Consider the following 24,968-nt stretch of genomic DNA (forward strand, 5'->3'; position numbering starts at 1 on the left):
ATTTAATTAAAGAAGTGGAGTCAGAGCCAGGGGCAGTGGCTCACGCCTGTAAACCCAACACTTTGGGAGGCTAAGGAGAGAGGTTTGCTTGAGGCCAGCCTGGGCAACACAGAAGACCCCATCTCTACAAAAGAACATAAGTAAATGAATAGTTTTTCTTTTCTTTTCTTTTGAGATGGAGTCTCACTTTGTTGCCCAGGCTGGAGTGCAATGGTGTGATCTTGGCTCCTGCAACCTCCGCCTCCCAACTTCAAGCGATTCTCCTGTCTCAGCCACCCAAGTAGCTGGGATTACAGGTGCATGCCACCAGGCCTGGCTAATTTTTGTATTTTTAGATGAGATGGGGTTTCACCATGTTGGTCAGGCTGGTCTTGAACTCCTGACCTCGTGATCCGCCTGTCTCGGCCTCCCAAAGTGCTGGGATTACAGGCATGAGCCACCACACCCGGCTGTAAATGAATAGTTTTTCTTAAAGTGGAGTCAGGCCGATGGCTCATAGCGGCCACCAGGTGGCGCTGTCAACACTGAGCAGCCTTGTTGCAGGCGCCCTGGCTGTGGTCAGAGGCTGAGCTGAGGTCAGTAGTGTCCTCACAGGTCCACAGATGGATTTTTGAGGGGTCTGTGCCCTCCTGAAATCAGACGTAAAACATGTGTACATTCATATTGAATCTTAGAGGGGAGAAGGCCAACTGTGTGCTAGGGGTCCCGCAACCCCACGTCGGCAAACCATGGGCATCAGGGTTCTCCCTGCAAGAGCTGTGTGCATGCTGATGTGCATGTGTGGATTAAACACACGTGTGCACTCATGTGCATCCATATATATGCACATGTGTGTGATGTACGAGTGAGCAGACACAGTGGGGAAGTTTAAGCTGGGCTCACGTCTGTAATCCCAGCACTTTGGGAGTCAGATGCAGGAGGATTGTTTGAGGCCAGGAACTTGAGACCAGCCTGGGCAACATATTGAGAGCCCATCTCTACAAAAAATAAAAAATTGCTAAAAAATTGCCAGCCGGCCGGGTGCAGTGGCTCACGCTTGTAATCCCAGCACTTTGGGAGGCCGAGGCGGGCGGATCACGAGGTCAGGAGATCGAGACCATGGTGAAACCCCGTCTCTACTAAAAATACAAAAAATTAGCCGGGCATGGTGGCGGGTGCCTGTAGTCCCAGCTGCTCAGAGAGGCTGAGGCAGGAGAATGGCGTGAACCCGGGAGGCGGAGCTTGCAGTGAGCCGAGATTGCGCCACTGCACTCCAGCCTGGGCGACAGAGCGAGACTCTGTCTCAAAAAAAAAAAAAAATTGCCAGCCACGGTGGCTCACGCCTGTCATCCCAGCACTCTGGGAGGCCGAGGTGGGTGGATCACCTGAGGTCAGGAGTTGGGAGACCAGCGTGGCCAACATGGTGAAACTCCGTCTATACTAAAAATACAAAAATTAGCTGGTGTAGTGGCAGGCGCCTGTAGTTAGTTCCAGCTACTCGGGAGGGTGAGACAGGAAAACCGCTTGAACCCAGGAGGTGGAGGTTGCAGTGAGCCAATATCGCACCACTACACTCCAGCCTGGGTGACAGAGCGAGAGACCATCTCAAAAAAATAAAAAATGAGCCAGACGTGGTGGCACGCCCCTGTGGTCTCAGCTACTCGGGAGGCTGAGCCGGGAGGATCACTTGAGCCCATGAGGTTGAGGCTGCAGTGAGCTCTGATGGCACCACTGCACTCCAGCCTGGGGGACAGAGTGAGAGAGTTGTTTATTCCCTGGAGCACCCCACTGGGTCTCCTTTGTGGCCCGCCTTGCATCTTCTGAAACTCTGCATGGCATACGTCTTCTGTTCTTCCCTTAGGAGTTCTGTTTGCTCAGCCGCCGGCCCCCACGCCAACCTCTGCTCCCAACAAAGGAGGCGGCGGCAGCGGCAGCAGCAGCAACGCAGGCAGCCGGGGAGGAAGCACCGGAACCAGCGGTGGCCAGGCTGGGCCAGCAGGGCTGTCTGCACCCTCCACATCTACCTCAAATAACTCGTTGCCTTAACCGCATCACTCCCCACCCGCCACCCACCCTACAGCCTGCCGGCCTGGGCAGGGGGTCCCAGTGGGCCACACAGGGGCCAGGATGGCGGAAGATACGGGTGGGGAGGGAAGATACCCAAAAAGGAGCCACAGCTGACGCCAAAAAGAAGAGAAAAAAGATATATATATATATATACGTATATATATAAAGAGAATTTAATAAAACAGGGGAAAACCAAGGAACACTTGAATTTCTCAGGTTTTGGACATTCAGAGAGATGAATTGTGAGAACAGCAAAGGAAATCCATCAGAAAAACAGAAAGAGGCAGACGTTTCCCAGGGCGTTCCGGCAGCCCTGACGGACCGAAGGCTCTGGTGTCTGGTTTGGCCCCACAGCAGCGTGGGCCGATCCTGTTTACCTCATACATCCCTGCACTGTGTGTTTTCATTTTTGTCTGTTTTAGTTCTCTTTTATTTTCTATTCACCACACACTCACCACTTCCAGCTTCTCGTGTCCAGTGAAACCCCTGAACCAAGATCACTGAATTTTTTTTTTCTTGTTGCTTTGGGAAATTTTTTTTCTCTGTAGGGTTTTTAAGAGGTTTCGGGGGTTTTGTTGTGTAAATATTCTATTTTATTCTTGGGGGGATCAAACCTTAGGAAAAGGATATCTATATATCTATATAGCTATATATTTGTGTTCCTTCAGGGAAACTGGTTTTGAAAAAGCAAGAAAAAAAAGCAAAAAAAAAAAAAAAAAAAAAAAACTCACCTTTTTATTTTTCCCATGACCAATTTGGGTCCCTTTGTCCGCTTCTGGGGATGCGTTGGGCAGCTGTGAGTCCAGCACATCAGATCCCTGGGGCTAGAGCCGCAGAGCGAATGAACTCAGGTGCTGTGGGCCGGGCTGTGGCAGGGGGTGCATGCTGGGGGGCCCCGTGACAGTGATTTGCTGACTGTGATATTCCACGATGCTTTTGCTTGTGCCGTACTTGTCTGCTGGGCTCTGCAGTCAGGGGCCTGGAAATTTTTTTTTTTTTTTTTTGAGACGGAGTTTTGCTCTTGTCGCCCAGGCTGGAGTGAGTGCAATGGTGCGATCTTGGCTCACTGCAACCTGCACCTCCCAGGTTCAAGCGATTCTCCTGCCTCAGCCTCCCAAGTAGCTGGGATTACAGGTGCCCGCCACCACGCACGGTTAATTTTTGTATTTTTAGTAGAGATGGCGGTTTTGCCATGTTGGTCAGGCTGGTCTCGAACTCCTGACCTCAGGTGATCTGCCCGCCTCGGCCTCCCAAAGTGCTGGGATTACAGACGTGAGCCTCCGCACTGGCCGGGTCTGGAAATCTTATCTAAAAAGTAGCAAGTGCTGGAAAAAGGGCCTGGGGGGCGGGGGTGGTTCTTGTCGCAGCCCCCAGGCTCCTGTCTCAGGGATGAATGTGGCGTCTCATTGGGATTCTTCTCTTGCCCGAAAGGGCTGCTTTTGGGGACTATCAATACTGGGGAGTGGGGGTGAAGCCGGACCTCGCTCAGGGTGAGATTTCAGGGCCCCGGCATCCTGAACACCCCCCACACCCCAACATTCTCCTCACTCTGTCCCTTCCTCTTCTCCTAACCCCTTTTGTGCTGGGGCTGCGAGCTTCCCGAGTTCTGCGGTGACTAAATCCAGGCAGAGAAGGGAGGCTGCCCCCCACCACCCCGTGGGTCAGTACCCCTCCTCCTGGCTTGGAGAAAGTGGGGTCACTGCAGCTGAGCTGGAGGGGTTATTTTGGCTGGAGCTGCTGGAGCAGAAAGGCTGGGTCTGAAATGCCCAGAAGGGTCTGGGGACCTTGTTGGACCCGCGTGGTGTCGGGCGGGGCTGTCGCGTCCTACACGGGAGCTCTGGGCTTTTATTTCTCTTGGTGTGTGGTGGGGATTAACTCAGCTATTCCCAGGGTAAGTCTGGGTCTCTAATTGGGCCCTGGGAGCCCTGTTAGGCCACCAGCATGGGGGCTTGGTGAGGAAGGGGACTCCCCAGCTCCCCCAACTCCCAACCACCTCCCCCTTGCCTTGGAGACCCCTGGGGAGGGGGCTGGGGGGCTTCTGAGCCCCTGAGTCTAGGTTCGCTTTCCCGTCGGGCTGTGGGAGGGGACTGTCACTTTCCTGTGTCTTTGGGGAGGGGACCCCACTTCCTTCTCGGATCTCAGGGCCGTGGACACACACCCCCTTTCCAGGAGGGGGTGGTGGGCATCTAGGTTTTCCTTGTCCCTTCCTGGGGCCAGCACCACAGCAGCACAATCACCCCGGGAAGGGGGTGTCTTTTTGCCTCCAGACGCAATCGGGCCCCACTCACAGAACCACCTGGACTCTGTCCGTGTCCGTCCCCGGCCTCCAGGGCTGCTCTCCTGGGACCCCTGTCCCACGCCTGGGGAAGCGCCTGCTGCCTATCTCTGTCTACCTCAGGTCTGACTTTTGATGCCAAAATCTGAGCCCCTGGGGTGCCTCTCCCCCGCCTCCCATGCACCAGGGTCTGCAGCAGCCACTGGGGCCTGGCTGCCCGCTGCATCTGGCGGCCCTGGACCCCCGGGGCCCCCCGTGCACCCGCCCGCCTCGGAGCCTGGGGAGGGGCTGCGCAGGGCCACGGGCTGGGTCGTCTCCCTCGGGCTGCGTGTGTGTGTGTGGGGAATCCTGCGTGTCGTGTCTGTGGGCGATCCAGCCTCCCGGCGGTGGGTGGACCTGGATTCTAACTCAGGGGACTTGGGCCTGCTGTTAACTCCGATGATTGTAGGGACAGGCGGGGTGGGTGGGGGGTGGGCACGAGGCTGGATCCCGGTCCAGGAGAAGGAAGTTGCTGAAGGCAGTGGCCATGCTGGCCGTGGAAATGGGAGGTGGTTGCAGGGGGTCTGTGGGGCCCGGTCCTGGATATTCGGCAGGAAGCCGTGTCTCCAGATGGCCCTCCCTGTCTCAGGTGGCCCGGTTCAACCCCAGCCGTGCCCATCTCCCGCCACCGCCTGTCGGTGGGGGTTTAAATTCGGGGTGGCTTTCTGGGGTGCAGCTCAGCACCCCCTCTTATGCAGACTGGGAGGGGGTCAGGCATCCCCCTCAGCCACAAGGACCCTGGACAGGTTCGAGTTCACTTGGGACCGTGGGACCTAGCTGCGTACTGAGTGGAGACCCCACAGTCAAGGCCAAGGGGGGCTCCCCTTGCTCTGAGATGTTGGGGGACAGGCAGCTTCTGGAACCTTCCGTGGGACCCGTAAGTGGCCGTCCAGACAAGCGGGAGGGTGGGCACAGGGCACTGGGGGCAGCTGGGGTCGTTGTTAAGGGTCGGGCATCTGTACAGTCGAATTTCCTTTCTTTTATCATTTTTTTACCCACCTTGTCCCTTTTTTCCCCTAATTGTGCTTTTGCATTTTTTTTTTCTTGGCAAATGTAAACTCAGCCTTTCATTCATGACGTGTGAAATTTCAGTTTCTCTGGAGTTTGTCAGACGGCGTGGCGACCACGCCTGAAACTCAGGTAATAGGAGAAAAAAAAAAAAAAAACTTAAAAAAAAAACACAAAACAAAACCATAAAACTACTCTCTACCTCTGGCTGGGCCCAGCCTGTCTCGCCCTGGCCGCGGCAGGGTGGCCTGTAACAATTTCAGTTTTTGCAGAACATTCGGGTATTAAAAGAAAAAAAAAAAAAAAAAAAAAAAAAAAGACCAAAAAAAAAAAGGTGTGATTTTGAAATTTAAAAGAACACTGAAAGTTTACATTTTATAATAACATTATTATGCAGATTGTATTTAAACTTCAGAAATATTTAAGACGATTGTAACCCTGTAAAGCTGATGAGATATTAAAACGAGACAAAACACTTCTGACTTTTAACAGAAAACTCTGTCCTGTGGTGTTTTTTTTTTCTTTCGGCGTCTCCCCAACCTCCAGCTCCACCCTATGCCCCTGCCCAGCACAGCCAGGGGTGAGTGGAAGGGGGTGCTCTGTCCCCCTCTGCTCTGCATCGCTCTAGGTTTGGCTCTGGGCGGCAGAAGACAGCTACAAAAGTGGGGGTCTGGCCAGGCGCCGTGGCTCACGCCTGTTATCCCAGCACTTTGGGAGGCCGAGGCGGGCGGATCACCTGAGCTCGGGAGTTTGAGACCAGCCTGACCAACATGGAGAAACCCCATCTCCACTAAAAATACAAAAATTAGCCAGGTATGGTGGCGAATGCTTGTAATCCCAGCTACTCCGGAGGCTGAGGCAGGAGAATTATTTGAACCAAGGACGCGGAGGTTGCAGTGAGCAGAGATTGCGCCATTGCACCCCAGCCTGGGCAACAAGAGCAAGACTCTGTCTCAAAAAAAAAAAAAGAAAGAAAGAAAAAAGGCCACGCGCAGAGGCTCATGCCTGTAATCCCAGCACTTCGGGAGGCCGAGGCGGGCCAATCGCCTGAGGTTGGGAGTTTGAGACCAGCCTGACCAACATGGTGAAACCCCATTTCTACTAAAAATACAAAATTAGCCGGGCGTGGTGGTGCATGCCTGTAATCCCAGCTACTCCGGAGGCTGAGGCAGGAGAATTACTTGAACCCGGGAGGCGGAGGTTGCAGTGAGCCGAGATTGCACCACTGCACTCCAGCCTGGGCAACAAGAGTGAAACTCCATCAAAAAAAAAAAAAAGAAAAAAGAAAAAAGCAGGGGTCCTTAGCCAGGGTCTGTGCCCCCAGGGGGACCCTGGTCCATGTCTGGGGGCATCTGTGGTTGTCACGGCTGGGGGGCACTCCTGGTGTGGAGCGGGTGGAGGCTGGGGATGCTGCTCAGCACCCTGAGTGCCCAGGACGGCCCCACCCCAGAGAAGGATCTGGCCGCAAGGTCCACAGGGCCGAGGGGAGCTGCTGGAGGCCGCTCTGGGCACCCCTGTGCCTCACTGAGAGCCCGACACCAATACCGTTTTAGGGATTTGGGATGACAGGTGTGGCAGGGCCAGTGTGCGCGCCCCCAGCCACCTGCCGGCGAGCCTGACCCCCTCACCTCCTGGAGGCCTCCTGCCTCAACGGGGCTCTGCATGCGGGCGCCCCTGGTGTTATCTGACCGGAGCTCCCAGGGCAAGTGGCCCGGTCCAGCCTCAGGGCCTTCACACAGCTGTTCCACCGCCAGGAACAGCCCTCTCCCCCTTTGCTCTGACAGACTCCTCTCCATCCTCTGCAGCCGACACACGGTCCCCGCCTGCCCCCAACAGGAGGGTGCAGCCCCTCGGGTGGCAGGCACAGGGCTCCCCCGTCCTCCGCCCTCTGCGCGGCCCAGATGGAGGCCCTTGTGCCCAGCGGGACACCCTGTTCCCAAGCCCCCCATAGGTTTGCCCTCCTTTACCTCCTAGGCGACCCCAGGAACCAGCCCACTGGTGAAGCCGCCTGGAGCTGAGGCCTCGGGTTCAGGGGCGTCCTGGTGGCTGGGGGAGAGAACTTTTCCAGTGCTGGCCACATTTTCACCTTTTCCCTTGCAACACCATGCGGGTCCCAGGAAACAAGACCAAGGGCCAGATTCGGTCCCTGGACAGCCAGTTTGCAGCCCCCAAACCCAGTACCTAGTAAAGGCACTCAGCTGGGGTCAGAGGTTCACACCCGTAATCCCAGCACTCGGAGGCTGGAGCGGGAGGATGGATAGAGCCCAGGAGTTTGAGACCAACCTGGGCAACATAGGGAGACCCCATTTCTACCAGAAATTAAAAAAAAATAAAAGCCGGGCATGGTGGCTGCGGTGAACAGTGATCATGCCATTGTACTCCAGCCTGGGCAACAGCAAGACCCTGTCTCTCTCTCTCTCTCTTTTTTTTTTTTTTTGAGACGGAGCCTTGCTCTTTCTCCCAGGCTGGAGTGCAATAGTGCGTTCTCGGCTCACTCCAACCTCTGCCTCCCAGGTTCAAGCAATTCTCCTGCCTCAGCCTCCCGAGTAGCTGGGAGTATAGACACACGCCACCACACCGGGCTAATTTTTGTATTTTTAGTACAGACGGGGTTTCACCATGTTAGCCAGGATGGCCTCCATCTCCTGACCTCGTGATTTGCCTGCCTCGGCCTCCGAAAGTGCTGGGATTACAGGCGTCAGCCACTGTGTCTAGCCTCTCTTTTTTTTTTTTTTTTTTTTTTGAGTCAAGGTCTCAACCAGGCTGCAGTGCAATGACACGATCTTGGCTCATTACAACCTCTGCCTCCTGGGTTCAAGCAATTCTCCCAACTCAGCCTCCCAGGTAGCTGGGATTACAGGCACGCGCCACCATGCCTGGCTAATTTTTGTGCTTTTAGTAGCAACGGGTTTTCACCATGTTGGCCAGGCTGGTCTCGAACTCCTGACCTCAAATGATACACCCACCTTGGCCACACAGGACCAGCCGGGACCCTGTCTCTTAAAAATAATAATAAAAGGCCGGGCACGGTGGCTTACGCCTGTAATCCTAGCACTTTGCGAGGCCAAAGTGGGTGGATTGCCTGAGCTCGGGAGTTCGAGACCAGTCTGGGCAACATGGCAAAACCCTGTCTCTACTAAAATAAAAAAAAATTAGCCAGGCGTGGTGGTGTGCACCTGTAGTCCCAGCTTCTTGGGAGGCTGAGGCAGGAGAATTGCTAGAACCTGGGAGGCAGAGGTTGCAGTGAGCTGAGATCGACCCACTGCACTCCAGCCTGGGTGACAGAGCAAGACTCCATCTCTAAAAACATTAATTAGGCCAGGCGCGGTGGCTCACACCTGTAATCCCAGCACTTTGGGAGGCCGAGGCGGGCGGATCACGAGGTCAGGAGATCAAGACCATCCTGGCTAACACGGTGAAACCCCGTCTCTACTAAAAATACAAAAAATTAGCCGGGCGTGGTGGCAGGCACCTGTAGTCCCAGCTACTCGGGGAGGCTGAGGCAGGAGAATGGCATGAACCCAAGAGGCGGAGCTTGCAGTGAATCGAGATCACGCCACTGCACTCCAGCCTGGGTGATAGAGTGAGACTCCGTCTCTAAAAACATTAACTAATTAATTAATTAATTAAAAATTAAAAAATAAAAGGCCTCTCGTTCTTAGCCCACAAACCCAAAGAAAGTGGTATTGCAACATTTTCCCAGGAAAGGGTTTCCTGGGCCGCCCAACCCACTGTCCACCCTCCCATTGCCCATGCCCAGGGGACGTGACTGGAGGAGGGTCAGCGTGGCCGGAGGTGGACAGGCCCAGACTCAGCTGCCCGGCCTCCCGCACACCATCCTGGCTGAGGCTGGCCGGGACACGTCCCTCCCCAGGGCTGTGTTGGAGGCAAGGGACCAACAACGCCCCTACATCTGTCCCAGCCGGTTGGTTCCCGAAACGAAACCCACATTAGGCCCCGGAAGGGAAAATGGCATTTTCCACTCCAGCCAGAAATGAGTCTGCTAAACCCTGGGTCGGGGGGATGGAGTCCCACTCACTGCCTGGAGGAGCCCGCTGGCCCCAGGGAGAGAAGGGAAGAACCCTGGGAAAGCCCCCACCCCAAACTGGATCGTCAGGCCTTGCTTGTTCACCCGCAGCTGAGGGCCTCAGAGGCAGGGAGTCAGGGAGGGGGTGCACCTCTCAGTTCCCCAGCCTGGGATGGAGGGGCTCAGCCCCCACCTCTCCCCAGCCAGGGAGGGACTCAGCCCCCCACCTCCTCCCCAGGCCCTCACCTCTTCCCCAGCCAGCGGGGGACTCAGCCTCCACCCCTTCCTAGCCAGGGAGGGACTCAGCCCCCCATCTCCTCCCCAGGCCCCCACCTCCCTCCCCAGCCAGGGACGGACTCAGCCCCCCACCTCCTCCCCAGCCCAGGAAGGGCCCAGCCAACCCCTAGCCTCTCAGAGCCCAGCCGCCTCCCTGGGCCGCCTGCTAGGTGCTTGCTAGGAGGGCGGGAGGCTCCCGGAGGTGAAGCTCAAACCCTCCTCTGATAGCAGATTTTCGGAGCCTGCCAAGAGCCCAGCCTGGAGAGGCAGCGGCTGAGACGCTTCCAAAAGCAGAGGGCTACCAGAGCCGGCTGCTGCTCTCCCCACTGGCATAGGTAATGATGGGGCTGCCGCGGGACGGCCGGAGCTGCTGGATTGGTCTGTGGGGCCAGGACCGGGGCAGCCAAGCCGACTGGCATCTGGCTGGGTTCATCAATGCCTGCAAACAGGCGGTGCTCCATAAATGTGCAGGGGATGGAGAATGAGGGCCTTACACCCCAAGGGGAAAGTTCCTGTCTCTGTGCCTCAGTTTCCCCTTCCTGGCTACCCCCCCTTCACAACCTCCAGCTGGCACCAACGAGATCCGGCCGCCGGGTGGTCTGGCGATGCCCCCAAAGTGTGGCTTCTGTCCCCCTGCTCCAACACAATTGGTCTGTCCTCATTCCAGGAACCAGGCTGGGGGCGGGGTGACCTCTGACCTCACACTGCAGCCTGGCCTGGCCACGTCCCCAGGGAGGGGAGGAGGGGAGGAAGGCCTGGCTCGGGCTGGGCCACAGCAGGAGGCCTGTGAGAAGGTGGAGACTGTAGTCCATCGGCTTCCTGCTGCCCCTGCCCTCTCCTGCCTGTGGCAGCAGCCCACACCTGCCCGGTCTGCTGGGTGTCCTGGAACCCAGGAATTTAAAAACTTCCAGGCTGGGCCGGGCGGTGGCTCATGCCTGTAATCCCAGAACCTTGGGAGGTGGAGGAAGGAGGATGGTTTCAACCCAGGAGTTCAAGACCAGCCTGGGCAACACGGCGAGAGCCCCATCTACAAAAATTAAAATGTTAGTCAGGCGTGGTGGTGTGCACCTGTGGTCCCGGGAGGCTGAGGTGGGAGGATCGCCTGAGCCCTGGAGGTTGAGGCTGCAGTGAGCTATGATGGTGCCACTGCACTCCAGCCTGGGTGACAGGGCCAGACTCTGTAAGAAAAACTAAAAATGAGCCAGGCGCGGTGGCTCACGCCTGTAATCCCAGCACTTTGGGAGGCTGAGGCGGGCAGATCACGAGGTCAGGAATTTGAGACCAGCCTGGCCAACATGGTGAAACCCCGTTGTTACTAAAAATACAAAATAAATTAGCCGGGCGTGGTGGCACATGCCTGTAGTCCCAGCTACTCGGGAGGCTGAGGCAGGAGAATCGCTGGAAACCGGAAGGCAGAGGTTGCAGTGAGCTGAGATCGTGCCATTGCACTCCAGCCTGGGCAACAAGAGGAAGACTCCATTTCAAAAAGAAAAAAGAAAAAAAGAAAAAGAAAAATGAAAAAAAGTCCAGGTGCAGTGGCTCACGCCTGTAATCCCAGCACTTTCGGAGGCTGAGGCAGGTGGATCACCTGAGGTCAGGAGTTTGAGACCAGCCTGGCCAACAAGGTGAAACCCCATCTCTACTGAAAATACAAAAATTAGCTGGGCATGGTGGTGAACACCTGCAATGCCAGCTAGCTCAGGAGGCTGAGGCAGGAAAATCACTTGAACCCAGGAGGCAGAGGTCAAAGTGAGCTGAGATCACGCCACTGAACTCCAGCCTGGGCAACAGAGTAAAATTCCATCTCAAAAAAAAGACCAGCCTGGGCAATACAGTGAGACCCACCTCTCCCGATTGTCTACAGAAAATAAAAATAAAGTAAAAATTAAAACAGGGCCAGGCGCAGTGGCATATGTCTGTAATCCCAACCCTTTGGGAGGCCGAGGCAAGAGCATCATCTGAGCCTGGGAGTTTAAGACCAGCCTGGGGCAACAAAGCAAGACCCTATCTCTGCAAAAAAACAAAAGCACAAAATTAGTTGAGTGTGGTTCCAGCTACTCGGGAAGCTGAGGTGGGAGGAAGGCTTGAGCCCAGGAATTTGAGCCTACAGTGAGCCATGATTGCATGATTCTCCTGCCTCAGCCTCCCGAGTAGCTGGGATTACAGGCATGCACTGCCACGCCCAGCTAATTTTCGTATTTTTAGTAGAGACGGGTTTCACCTTGTTATCCAGGATGATCTTGATCTCGTGATCCACCCACCTCGGTCTCCCAAAGTGCTGGGATTACAGGTGTGAGCCACCATGCCCCGCCGATTTTTTTAAATAATGTTTTTTAAATAATGTTGGAGGCCAGCCTCAGTAGCTGACGCCTGTAATCCAAGCACTTTGGGAGGCCGAGGCGGGCGGATCACCTGAGGTCAGGAGTTCGAGACCAGCCTGGCCAACATGGTGAAACTCCATCTCTACTAAAAATACAAAACTTAGCTGGGCGTGGTGGCGCACGCCTGTAATCCCAGCTACTGGGGAGGCTGAGACAGGAGAATCGCTTGAACCAGGGAGGCAGAGGTAGCAGTGAGCCGAGATCACGCCACTGCACTCCAACCTGGGCCACAGAGCAAGACTGTCGCAAAATAAAGAAAATAAAAATGAGGTTGGAGGAAACTCTGGAGGCACAGCAGGTCCTTGGATTGGACTTCCTCCCTCCGTCCCTTCCAAGACAAAATGAAATCCAGGCCTCGCTCACAAGGACCTGCACGGCCCGGCCCCGCTCCGCTCCGTGGTCCTGCCCCAGGGCTTTCGCACGGGCCTGCCCGGCACACGGTTCTCTGGGGGTCGTTGGCTCCCCGCTCAAACGGCCCCTCCTGCCGACCAGGCGGGTCCCCGGGGCCGCCCCCCCTCTGGCCTGGGCCCCGGGTCGGTAGCTCGCGCCTGCCACCTGGCGGCCAGCGGAGCTGCGGCGCCGCACGCTCTGGCACCAACCTCCTGCCCCGGCCGTGCCCTCCGCCGGGAGCCGCGGGCCGGGAGTCGCACCGCCTCCGGGGACCGCACCCCCGCATCCAGCCTCCAGCCCTTGCCTCTTGCTGCTCGAAGGTACACGACCCAGGTCAGCTACAACCCCAGGGCGGAAATCCAGTCTTTTAAACGAATGCTCCCTTTTTAAGGCGTTGGCAACTAATTGCACATTTTAAAACATACTGTTTTTAGGCCAGACGTTGTAGCTGAAGCCTGTAATCCCAGCAGTTTAAGAGGCCAAGGCTTGAGCCCAGGTGTTGGAGACCAGCCTGAGCAACACAGTGAGACCCCCACCCATCTCTACTAGATATATATTTAGTATAAATAAATAATATTTAATTTTTTTTTCTTTGAGACAGAGTCTCATTCGCCCAGGCTGGAGTGCAGTGGCGGGATCTCAGCTCACTGAAACCTCCGCCTCCCGGGTTCAAGCGATTCTCCTGCCTCAGCCTCCCACCACGCCCGGCTTTTTGTACTTTTTCTAAAGACGGGTTTTCGCCATGTTGGCCAGGCTAGTCTCGAACTCCTGATCTCAGGTAATCCACCCACCTCGGCCTCCCAAAGTGCTGAGATTACAGACCTGAGCCAAAGCGCCCGGACTTTTTTTTTGAATGCTGTTTTCAGACATGGCCCGTGACGGGCAGCCGTGACATAAGGTTAGACTCTGCTTGGCTCGGACAGAACTGGCGACTTGTTTGACCTACACCGAGTTATCCGACTAATAATTTAGATGCTGAGGCCCCTAAAGAGGGGTCAAGGGGGAGGCAGATGTCGACCAATAAGGAAACACTGGGCCGGGCACGGTGGCTCACGCCTGTAATCCCAGCACTTTGGGAGGCCGAGCGGGGAGGATCACTTGAGCTCAGGAGTTCGAGGCCAGCCTGGGCAAGACAGCGAGAGCCTGGCTCTACAAAACTAAATAAATAAGGAAGCAGTGAATTCCAATGTATTCATCGCCAACTAGCCATGTTGCTGGGTGTGCGCTCTTTTAGGTGCAATGTGTCATTTAGGCCTGTGACGTCGGAACTTTACTATTTGAACATTTAAAAATAAATGAATCCAAGAGGTTGAGTCACTTGGCCAAAAATGCCCAGGAGGAAAAGGCCAAGTCAGGTACCCCGGCTCTATAGCTCTAACTGATCGCCGGAGACCCTGGGCCTTGGAAGAAGTCGCCTCCCCAGATCTCTAAGCAGGCCGCGCGACCCTCGAGTCTCAGGTAAGCAGGAAACCCCATTTCACAAGGAAGCCCCGCCCCACTCCGAGGCACGGGCGCATGCGCAGGTCGGCCACCCGCTGGGGCCGCAGGGCCGCCGCTCTGGCCCGCGTGGCGCAGTCGTCCGCGTCTCGCTGATGATGACGCACGTCCGGGGCGGCGGGGAAAGCAAGATGGCGGCGCCCATGGAGGTGGCCGTGTGTACGGACTCTGCGGCCCCGATGTGGAGCTGCATCGTGTGGGAACTTCACTCGGGCGCCAACCTGCTCACCTACCGCGGCGGCCAGGCGGGACCCCGCGGCCTGGCGCTGCTCAATGGCGAGTATCTGCTGGCGGCGCAGCTGGGCAAGAACTACATCAGCGCCTGGGAGCTGCAGCGGAAGGTGCGGCGGTGCGGGCTTGCTGCTGGGCTCGGCTGCGGGGGTCACGGGGCGCCCGAGGCTAAAGTCGAGGGATGGGTTAGTGGGGGCCGCGTGCACCGAGTCGGAATTGGCGTGGGGGGCAGGTGGTCTACATTCGGACGCTCTGCGCATGCGCGGGTCTGGGGGCGTTGGGGAGATACGTGCAACCTGTCAGGCCTCTTTGCGCACGCGCGGGGCTCAGGCCTGGGCTGCGGTGGGGGCAGTGGGGGAAATGGAGACGCTCCGGGGGGTCCCTTGGGGCAATTGCGCATGCACGAGTTCTTGGAGCGCGAAATTTGATTAAAAGGGGCCTATGAGCTCTGTGGATGTTGTGGTTCTGGAGGAAAAGGGAGAAGGACCAAGGTCTGGGGGAGTCTGCCATGAAGGGGTGGCGCAGGAAACTCATACGTTTATCCCTCCAATAAAGCAACAGATACTCACCGTCGCCCACAGTTTCCCCTCTACCCCCAAGCCCAAAATGCAGCCAGTCCCTGAAGCTACTCGCTTCCCCCGTGTGCCCGCTGAGATGTCTTGGGACTGGCTCCGTGCTCCGGCATTGCCTGACGGAGTCCATGCACAACTCATACATTTCTCCCATTTTATTTAATTTTTGAGACAGGGTCTCACTCTATCGCCTAGGCTGGAGTGCAGTGGTGCGATCTCGGCTCACTGCAGCCTCCGCCCCCAGGGTTTAAGCGATTCTCGGACCTCAGCCTCCTGAGTAGCTGCGACTACAGGCCCGCACCAACCACCACACCCGGCTCACTTTTGTATTTTTTGTAGATGCAGGGTTTCACCATGCTGGCCAGGCTGGTCTCGAACTCCTGACCTCAAATCATCCGCCCACCTCAGCCTCCCAAAGGGATTACAGCCGTGAGCCACCACACCCGGCTGAGTTTTCCCATTTTAGAGAGGAGGAAGCTGAGGCTTGGGGTCTTAGGTTGGACATTATGGATAGAAGGATTAGGGCACAAGCCTACTGGGCTCTTGGGCCCCAGTGTCCTTCTAGATCCTCTGTTCTGTTCCTGTGCTCCTCCCACCCAGGGCCCCTCTGACCCTCAGAGGAAGCACCAGCCTCACATCTACCACCTCCAGCCTCAAAGCCTCTTGCAGGGGCGAACACTTCCTCGCCGGACCATGCATTTGCTCAAACCACCCTGCTCCCAACTCCTCTTCCTGGTGCTCTGACTAAGCCATTGCCCAGGCGTCCCCGCCCCTCGCCCTCCACTGCTGTAGGAGCTCCCGTGTCCTGCGCGGGGCTCACGAGGCTGACTGTGCATCCTTAGGACCAGCTCCAGCAGAAGATCATGTGCCCCGGGCCTGTCACCTGTCTGACCACGTCACCCAACGGTCTCTACGTCCTGGCAGGAGTTGCAGAAAGCATCCATCTGTGGGAGGTAAGAGGAGCAAAGCATGAGGCTTTCCCACGGGACATCTCAGCCCTGCTGAGCCTCGCCTGCAGCTCACTAGGGAACGACCATGCGACCTGGGGCCCTGGGATGGGTGACTGCTCAGGGGTTATAGCCTAAGCCTCACCCTGCTGCCTCCTTTCTCCAGGTCCCCTCGAGACTCTTGGGAATCCCAAAGCAGCCCTAATCCTGCCTTGAGTGCTTGGATAGAGCCCAGTGCAGCCCAGTCCCCAGCACTCACACACCGCAGCATCTTCCAGGGCTAGCGGGCATCTCTTCCACGCAGGGGGCAGCACCTGGCACTTGTGACTTGAAAGTTATAAAGGGCGGCCGGGCACAGTGGCTCATGCCGGTAATCAATGCAACCTCCACCTCCCAGGTTCAAGCAATCCTCCTGCCTCAGCCTCCTGAGTAGCTGGGATTCCAGGCGCCCACCACCACACTTGGCTAATTTGTTTGTATTTAGTAGAGACGGGGCTTCACAATGTTGGTCAGGCTGGTCTCGAACTCCTGACCTCAGGTGATCCACCCACCTTGGCCCCCCAAAATACTGGGATTACAGGCGTGAGCCACCGCGCCCGGCCAATGCCTCCTTTTTCTTACTGCTGGAGCAACCAGGTGACAGCAACTCCTAGACACGCTTACAGCCCGGATCCTGCCATGCTGTCGCTGTGAGACAGAGTGAACTGTTCAGGCTTTGCATTTAGGTCAGCTTCTCAGCTCTGCCCTGGTTAGGGGAAGCAGCCCTGGATGATGTGTGAGTGAGTGGGTGCAGAGATGTGCCAGGAAGACTTCATTCACAAAGTCAGGCCTCTTCGAGTTTGGCCCATATCGTAGCTGCGGCGTGAGATAAATGGTCCATTATATTTCGGGGGAGACCTGCCCTCAACCCCACATAGAGCAGAGCAGACAGTACAAGATTTGGGGCCAGAAGACCCAAAGGTAACCATGTTTCTGCCCTTCCTGACCTTGTCCTTGCCTCCCCCAGTGGGCTGCTCAGAGAACTGAGAGGGCTGGGTGGCCATGAGCATTCTCTGAGAGATAAAAAGGCCACCAGGGTATGGGCATGGTGGCTCATGCCTGGAATCCCAGCACTTTGGGAGGCAGAGACGGGCAGATCACTTGAGGCCAGGAGTTCAAGACTAGCCTGGGTAACATGGTGAAAACCCATGTCTGCAAAAAATACAAAAATTAGCTGGGCATGGTGGCATACACCTATAATCCCAGCTTTTTGGGAAGCTGAGGCGTGAGAATCACTTGAATCCGAGAGGCGGAGGTTGCAGTGAGATGAGATTGTACCACTGCACTCCAGCCTGGGTGACAGAGCAAGACCTTGTCTCCAAAAAAAAGAGGGGGCAGGACGGGGAGCACAGGAATGACAGGAGGCATCATTATCTCACCCTCAGGACACGTGTGTATGTATTTAATTTTTAAACTTATTTTTGAGATGGGGTCTCACTACATTGCTGTAGCTGGTCTTGAACTCCTGAGCTCAAGCGATCCTCCCAGGTAGCTGGGATTATAGGCATGCGCCACCATGCCTGGGATCCCAAGGCTTTTAAGTCTCAGTCCATGATTTTGAAACTAGGATGCTGTTGCTGAGAGGGAAACTGAGGCAGGGAGGCAGTAGCTCACGAGTCACCCCTAACGATAGACCTCCTGGCCCTGGTTGCTGTCAGTCTGGTGCAGAGGGGCATGTGGGTAGGAATTAAATGTGTCATCACCCCATGGGGGATGTCTTAGGCGGGACCCCTTCCTGTTCTTGCTTCAGGTCAGTGTGCTGGGTGGTACCCACTGCCAGACCCCTGCTCCCCTAGCCTCCTCCAGTTTTTGTTTTGTTTTGTTTTTTGCTTTTGTTTTTGAGATGAAGTCTCGCTCTGTTGCACAGGCTGGAGTGCAGTGGCTCGATCTCAGATCACTGCAACCTCGGGCTCCCAGGTTCAAGTGATTCTCCTGCCTCAGCCTCCCGAGTAGCTGGGATTAGAGGCACCCGCCACCATGCCTGGCTAATTTTTGTATTCTTATTAGAGACGGAGTTTTGCCATGTTGGCCAGGCTGCTTTCGAACTCCTGGCCTCAGTTGATCCGCCCTCCTCAGCCTCCCAAAGTGTTGGGATGACAGGGGTGAGCCACTGTGGCTGGCCCTCCTGGAGAGTTTCTGACCGGCGTGAGCTGTGACCACAAGGGGGTGCCCCACATAGCTGGAGCTCAGGCCAGGACTGCCTCCGCTGTACCCCCCTGCCACGGTTGAAATCGTCCAACTGTTCTCTGTGTGGGTGACAGGCACATGAGTGGTGAGTCAGGAGTGGGCTGGAAACCTGAGAACTGGGGCTGTGGGGTGGGAGCTGGTCCGCCCCTCCCATGCCACAGGGATAGGGACCTCCCAGGAGGCACCGATGCTCTGATGCTGCCCTGTCTGTCCCGTCCCCGGGCATTGGTGGTCACCGGAGCCGCCCTTTGTGGTTTGGGGCTGACCTGGACCCTGCTTCATCTCATGCCATTTAACCCTTCCCAGCCACCCTGGGTTTTGCATGTGAGGAAAGCGAGGCCCAGAGAGGGCATGGCCTGTCAGATCTCGGCTCAGCAGGCTCTGCCTGCCCCAACAAAGCACGATGCACAGGGACTTTCGACAACAGAAACTCGGCCCCCATCCTGGAGGCCAGATGTCCGAAATCAAGGTGTCTGCAGGGCCACGCTGGCCCTGGAGGCCTCGGGAAGAGCCTTCCCACCTCTCCGGTGGTGACCGGCGCCCCTTGGCGCCCTTGGCTTGTGGGTGACTCTCCCCTGCCTCTGCTGCCACCGCTGTCACGTGGAGCCCCTGTGTGTTTGCACTTCTCTCAGCCTCCAACCGGGACACACTGGATGGAGGCCCCCGCTCCAGGACCACCTCATCTTAACTTATTATATGTGCAGAGACACTGCGTCTAAATGGGGCCATTCGCAGGTCCCGGGTCAGGACTTTAACATGCTTTTGGGGGGAAACACACGATTCAACCCACAGCCCGCACCAGAGCATCTCAGCCCTTGCCAGGCATCCTGGAAGGGGCTTCCTGTCCTCTTCCTCAGACGGAGCTGCCTGGCTTTCTGCTGGAGCTCAAGCTGCCCCACCCCCGGTCAGGCCACCACCGCCTGCCCAGAAGCGACTTCCCGCTGAATGGTGGGAGCCGCCTGCAGGTCCTGAATGCAGCCGTTCCTACGGGGCCCACACAGGAAGCCTGTGCCTTCCCTGGGGTCAGGCTCACAGGGGACTGGCACCCCCCTGAGGCAGCAGGGAAGGGCAGGAAACTTGCCCCCTTCCTGGGCCGTCACGCAGGTGGGGACGAGGCGGGAACAGGTGCCCACCCAGCCCAGGCAGGGGTGCGACGAGGCCCCGCTGTCCCTGCTGGCCCCTGCCCTGGCAGGGTCGCCCCGCAGTCCTGGGGCAGGGCAGGCAGGGGGCGACAGTGTGGCTGTGGCCGTGCGGTGATGGGCTCCTGGGGCTGCGGCCCCCCTTTCCTCCCCTCACCTGGATACCCTCTGCCCCTCACAGGTCTCCACCGGGAACCTTCTGGTCATCCTGAGTCGACACTACCAGGACGTCTCCTGCCTTCAGTTCACAGGGGACAGCAGCCACTTCATCTCGGGGGGCAAGGACTGCCTGGTGCTGGCTTGGAGCCTCTGCAGGTAGCGCCTTGTGCACCCAGGCCTGCATCTAGACCTGCACCCAGGCTCAGGCGGGGAGAGGAGGCGCCAAGGCCCCTGGCCGGAAGGGGCTTCTCTCTTGGGGACTGGAGTGCAGAGGATGGAATGATCATCCCAGGGGTCCTGGATGCCCACTTTGGGGTCAGGTTTGTCCTGGGGACCGTGGCCCCCCCCCCCCCCCGCCGCCTTGAGTTTACTCAGGTGAGGCAGGCCAGGCTGCTGAGTGGAGGCAGGTGTGTGCGTGAGGTGGGTGCTGGAGGCGTGGACTGCCCTGTTCTCTCCCCTCCCTGCCTGCTGAGCACCCGCCCCACTCCGCTCAGTGTGCTGCAGGCCGACCCCTCCAGGATCCCGGCGCCCCGGCACGTCTGGTCTCACCACACGCTCCCCATCACGGACCTGCACTGCGGCTTTGGGGGCCCCCTGGCCCGGGTGGCCACCTCCTCACTGGACCAGACGGTGAAGGTACGCCGCCCCCACCCCACCACGGTGCATGAGCGGAGCCCTGCAGCCACAGGTCCTCAGCCAGGAATGCAGGAATCGCCTCCTCCCCCTCCCTGCTGTCAGGACTCCAGACGGCTTTTAATCCCCTGCTGCTCTGAGCCCAAGGATGTCCAGGGAGGTCTGCCAGCTTGGAAATTCCCACTCATTCACTGTTTCTGGCCCGGCTCCCTGGCCAAGCCTGGGGAATCGGAGGGCATGGCTATGCTTGAGTCGTGGCCGGTGGTCCTGCGAGGGAGACCCAGGGGTCATCGGCCAGAGACCAAGCTCCATTTCAGCACAGGCCGTGTCCCCTGGCCCCGAAGACCCACATGGTGACGGCTTTCACCCAAAGTCCCAAGCCCTAGGGCCAGAGGACAGCCGACGCCTGACCTCCCTGGTGCCCCTGTTCCCACGGGGTCCTCGGGTTCCCCCGCGCCGGGCTGAGCCCCACGACCTTTGCCCGCCCGCAGCTGTGGGAGGTCTCCTCGGGGGAGCTCCTTCTCTCCGTCCTCTTTGACGTGTCCATCATGGCGGTGACCATGGACCTGGCTGAGCACCACATGTTCTGCGGGGGCAGTGAGGGCTCCATCTTCCAGGTCGACCTCTTCTCCTGGGTGAGTGCCGCGGTCTGTGGGCTGCACCCTGCCCTGGGGCGGAGGGCATCGGGGCTGCGGGCATCGGGCCTGCGGCTCACACCCGTCTCGGCCTTCACAGCCTGGACAGAGGGAGAGGAGTTTCCAGCCAGAGCAGGACGCCGGGAAGGTCTTCAAAGGGCACAGGTGGGGACGTGGGAACGGGGCGGGGGCTCCCGGGCACGTCCTGTCTGGTGCCTGACCCCCGTCTGTCCGTCCAGGAACCAGGTGACCTGCCTGTCGGTGTCCACTGACGGCAGCGTGCTGCTGTCAGGCTCCCACGACGAGACCGTGCGCCTCTGGGACGTGCAGAGCAAGCAGTGCATCCGGACCGTGGCCCTCAAAGGTGGGCGTGCCTCTGCTCAGCCCGCGGCCAGCGCGCAGGGTGCGGGGAGGCAAGGCGTGGGGATCCAAGGGAAAAAGCCACCAGGAGCTCCGGGCTTGGCTGGGCTGGGGGCGGGGCCTGGCTGGGGGCGGGGACTGGCTTGCGGTGGGGTGGGGACTGGCTGTGGGCCTGGCTGGGATGGGGCGGGGCCTGGCTGGGACGGGGCGGGGCTTGGCTGGGATGGGGCGGGGACTGGCTGGGGGCGGGGACTGCCCTGGATGAGGCGAAACCTAGCGTGCTGTGGGGCGGGGCCTGACCTCCGCGCCCCCCAGGCCCAGTCACCAACGCCACCATCCTGCTGGCGCCCGTCAGCATGCTGAGCTCAGACTTCAGGCCCAGCCTGCCGCTGCCCCACTTCAACAAGCACCTGCTGGGCGCCGAGCACGGGGACGATCCGCGCCACGGGGGCCTCACCCTGCGCCTGGGCCTCCACCAGCAGGTACGGCCCCCAGCAGGGAACCCCCACTGCCCTTTTGTCGCGGAAGACCCTGCGGGCCCTGGGCTCCTTCGCTCCATTGGTCCTGGCGCCCGTGCGGCGGTTCCCCGCAAGCCCGGCACTGGAGGGCGCATCCTGTGAGTGGGATGGTGATGTTCAGTGGGGCCTCTGCCCACTCTCAGTGTGGACCCAGAGGCTCCGAGAAGTTAACCACCCCTCGCCCCCCGGCCAGCAGGGCCGAGCTGCGCGCCCCACACACCAGCCTTCCTGCCGCTGGAGATCCGACGACGGTCAGGTCTTTCTGCAAAGGGCCGATGCCCCATATTTTGGGCTGTGAGGGCCAAAAGGTTCATGTCTGGGCTGCCGAAGGTGCAGGAGCAGCCGTGGGGGCAGGGAGCAGGTGGGGCCCTGGTGGCTGCAGGTGGCTCCTATGTGAGCTGGGGGCAGCCTCTCGGCCTGGTCACAGTCACGCCCTCACTCCCTGCAGCTCAGCACCGACCCTCGCTCTGTGCAGGTACTAGGGTGGGCTCCCGTACCTTCTGAGGATAGAGTGACTTCCAGAACACTTCCCACCCCAGCCCCAGGACCCTCATAGAAGCCCGTGTGGTTGGCTGGGCTGGGCTGGGGTGGGGGCTGGGGGTCCTTGGGCCTGGGGAGGCTTCCCAGCGTGTTTCCGCCCCATTCCCCGACCTTCAGTGAGCTGCCTGCGTCCTTGGTGTCTCACGTCACTGTCTGTGTCCCTCGCTGGGCTCTGGCGCTTGGCACTTCTCCCCGCGCGCCCTCTTCTTACCTGAGTACAGATTGATTTTTTTATCTGGAGGGTGTCCGACAGCCGACGGCCTGACAGGCCCTGCACCAGGAGATGCTGTTATCTCCCTTGTCCGCGCTGCCTGATGGAGTGATGCTCTGTCTTCCCACATCTACCAGTGGGCTCGGAGCGGGCAGGCAAGGGACCCCCACCGTCTGGGCATCCGCAGGCCCCTCAGACCGCAAGGAGGCCAGGAGCACAGGCTGGACTGACTGCTAACAGCATGGGCGCAAGGATGAGGGGCAAGCCTTTTTGTTCAGAAAGTGCCAGAACCTTCGGAGTGAAAACGCCTCCAGCGGCACAGAGCCAGCTCCACACTAGGGCGCCTGCCCAGCCACTGCCTCCTCCCAGGGCAGCCGCGGCTCTCACGGTTCCTGCCCAGCCAAGCGCCCTCCCCAGAACCCCACCCAGCTGGCCACGGTGGGATTCCGGAGGGGGCCAGGCCACGCCCTCCGGTAATGCCGCCACCTTTCCCTAGCCGCCCCACCTGGCTCCCTTCCTCCCGCGACAGCTGCCAGTCCTCTGTGACCCTTGTTGCAATCCAGCTGACACTGGAGTGTCGGCCTTTCCCACAGGTGCTTCATCCAGGAGGCGGGTTTCCGACCTCTGATCCCCCAGCAGCGTCCCTCCATGTAACTGGTCCGTCTGTACAGGGCAGTGGCCTTAAACTGGGCCGGCCGGGCTCTCCCCATTGCTGGAGGTGCTCACTGTCCGTGAGGCCCTCGCCCGGCCTTGTGTCCCAGAGCCTTCCCTGGGCTTGTGGGTCCTTCCAGGTCTGGCGCAGGCCCCCTGTCTGTGGTGTGGCCATCTGCACCCCCATCCCCAGCCACATCCTTGGGTGCAGTCGTGGAGGACCTGAGGCGCTGGGTGGTGACTGCATGGCCAGGGTCAGGGTTGTCATCTGCAGGCTGGAGGGAGGTGAACGCCCCTGTCTCAGTCTCCCCTTCTGTCTGTGGGCATCACGGTGGCCCCTCCCTGGCCGAGTGGCTGCCCACACTATCGGGGGTGGGATGGGCAGCGTGTGGTGTGTGACAGGACGTGCCCCGAGGTCACGTGGCTCCCTGTATTGTAGGGCTCGGAGCCCAGCTACCTGGACCGCACGGAGCAGCTGCAGGCCGTCCTGGGCAGCACCATGGAGAAGGTGGGCGGGGCCTCGGGAAGGGCGGGGCCTCGGGAAGGGTGGCCTCGGGCTGGGCGGGGCCTGAGGCGGGGGTCAGTCCTGGCCAGTGGGGGTGAGTGGCCCCCCCCAGCACACCCCAGGCCACTTCCGCCCTCTGACCCCCACTTCTCCCACAGAGCGTGCTCGGTGGCCAGGACCAGCTGCGCGTCCGTGTGACGGAGCTGGAGGACGAGGTGCGCAATCTGCGCAAGATCAATCGGGACCTGTTCGACTTCTCCACGCGCTTCATCACGCGGCCGGCCAAGTGAGGCCCGGAGACCCCGGCCCGAGGCGCCTAGGCCTGAGCCTCACGCCTCCCAGTGACCAGAGCCCGCGGGCGTGGCCCCCACCAGCCCAGGCCTGGACTCTCAGTTCTGTGTCGTGTTCAGGTTTTTCGTCTGTGACTGGGCGGTCTTGGTGTCTCGTGGCACGCGTCACATTGGTGCTAGTTGTTTTTAACAAAAGAGGATAAAACCTCCTCCTCTCCGGCCTCTTTGTGTCTGGGTGTGGCCTGGAGCTGGGTGCAGCACACTCCACTCTGCTGCTCGGCCCAGCTCCGACCCCAGCCCACTCAGCACCCTCCGTCCGGAGGTGGAGGCCTTCAGCAAGCTAGGCCTCACGGGCGCTTTACGATGGAGCCCCGAGCACCTGTAGTTCTGACTCTGCTCTATTGCCCGAGGGCCTTTGCATGGCCCCCCTCCCGAGAAGGCACTGGGCTGGGGCGGTGGGGTTGAGGAACGAACCAGGAAGCCAGGCCCCTCCGGTCTGCTATGCAGGGGGTCTAAGTGGAGACAGCCCTGTGGGGTCCCTGAGGGAGGTGGCTTGGTGTAGAGAGACGGGCCTGGGGACGTTTGGGGGTGGACACAGCCGCCAGGGTTGAGGGGTTTCCCCGGGTGCAGGACCCAGCTCTCAGGGAGGGTTTCGGGGGTCCCTGGTCCCTGTGGAAACCCAGGGCTCAGGACCAGGCAGGAGGAGGGAGCTGGTGTGGGTGGGGCCTTGGAGCACAGGCTCCTCCCAGTGTGTCCTTCGGGTGCCTTGGGGTCCCTGCTGGCTTCCCCAGGGCCCAGCCAGAGCCGCCCAAGGGTGAACCCAGGGTGGTTCTGGTTCTCTGGGCAAAAGGTGCCCTGGCCTCCCCAGGCAGAGGTGGCTTGCCTCACCCAGCAGAGGTGGCCACTGCAGGCTGGGACCATCGTAAGGGGCAGGTCTGGGGGGTGGTGTCTGATCTGAGCCGGTCCCCAGAGGGAGTTGCCTCCGGCCACACCACGGGACGTGCTTGTGGGTATCAAGGGCTTGAGGGAGGCCAGGCCCTGCTGCCCTGGGGTCACTGCCAGCCAGCGCCTGGATCCCAGCCCAGAAGCCCAGAACCTTCCAGAAAGCTGCCCCTGACTGACAGTCCTGCCTAACGATCCAGAAAATCGTGTGATTTAGCGGGCGTGGTAATGACCGCAGCCTCTAGCCAGCCGCCAGCGCTGAGTTCATGCTTTTAGGTTAATTTGTGTCCTTGTCCCCTCTACGGGGCTCTGAGTCCTCTCGGCTGGCAGCCTGGCCACACTGCATCAGGGCGGCTGGGCCCTCACCTGGCACTGACATCCGCCCCGGCTGCTCAGAGCCCTGAGAGCCCCTCAAGGGTCCCTTCCCCTGGGCGCACAGCCTGCTTGTTCCTGTCCCATCATGAACCACT

The 24,968-nt window shown here is 59.0% G+C and overlaps 2 protein-coding genes across 9 annotated transcripts in view; both read left to right on the top strand.

Annotated features, from left to right (window-relative positions):
* ARID3A (AT-rich interaction domain 3A) overlaps positions 1-5,686 on the top strand; it is a 51,671-nt gene extending 45,985 nt beyond the window's left edge. For all 4 annotated transcript variants that reach the window (XM_055250065.2, XM_055250067.2, XM_055250066.2 and 1 more), the window contains exon 9: positions 1,841-5,686. In XM_055250065.2, coding sequence (XP_055106040.1) covers positions 1,841-2,025 — 185 coding nt within the window. In that variant the 3' untranslated portion in view covers positions 2,026-5,686. The remainder of the gene's footprint in view (positions 1-1,840) is intronic.
* Positions 5,687-12,670: 6,984 nt separating this feature from the next.
* On the top strand, positions 12,671-23,761 carry WDR18 (WD repeat domain 18). 5 transcript variants are annotated; one of them, XM_055248463.2, is made up of 11 exons: positions 12,671-12,775; positions 12,877-14,280; positions 15,585-15,695; positions 19,236-19,369; positions 19,708-19,849; positions 20,338-20,481; positions 20,582-20,646; positions 20,721-20,845; positions 21,157-21,323; positions 23,201-23,269; positions 23,425-23,761. In XM_055248463.2, the coding sequence occupies exons 2-11, from the start codon at positions 14,035-14,037 to the stop codon at positions 23,554-23,556; spliced, it is 1,335 nt and encodes a 444-aa protein (XP_055104438.1). In that variant the 5' UTR covers positions 12,671-12,775; positions 12,877-14,034; the 3' UTR covers positions 23,557-23,761. The 5 variants fall into 5 exon arrangements, 3 of the variants coding, with proteins under 3 accessions (XP_055104438.1, XP_063476089.1, XP_055104439.1); XR_008652040.2 differs by lacking the exons at positions 12,671-12,775; positions 23,425-23,761 and adding an exon at positions 21,503-22,583 and having other exon boundaries at positions 13,006-14,280; XR_010116391.1 differs by lacking the exons at positions 12,671-12,775; positions 23,425-23,761 and adding an exon at positions 22,607-23,046 and having other exon boundaries at positions 13,185-14,280.
* Positions 23,762-24,968: the final 1,207 nt, after the last annotated feature.

The sequence above is a fragment of the Symphalangus syndactylus genome, chromosome 17 (assembly GCF_028878055.3).
Source record: "Symphalangus syndactylus isolate Jambi chromosome 17, NHGRI_mSymSyn1-v2.1_pri, whole genome shotgun sequence".
NCBI classification, from domain to species: domain Eukaryota; kingdom Metazoa; phylum Chordata; class Mammalia; order Primates; family Hylobatidae; genus Symphalangus; species Symphalangus syndactylus.

What these genes read in the sequence shown, in the direction of transcription:
- WDR18 (XM_063620019.1), top strand. Translation starts at nt 14,035, where the DNA reads ATGATGACGCACGTCCGGGGCGGCGGGGAAAGCAAGATGGCGGCGCCC. An exon ending in AAAGCATCCATCTGTGGGAG is followed by an intron (nt 15,696 to 19,235) that starts GTAAGAGGAGCA and finishes TGCCCCTCACAG; the next exon opens with GTCTCCACCGGGAACCTTCT. An exon ending in CTGGCTTGGAGCCTCTGCAG is followed by an intron (nt 19,370 to 19,707) that starts GTAGCGCCTTGT and finishes CACTCCGCTCAG; the next exon opens with TGTGCTGCAGGCCGACCCCT.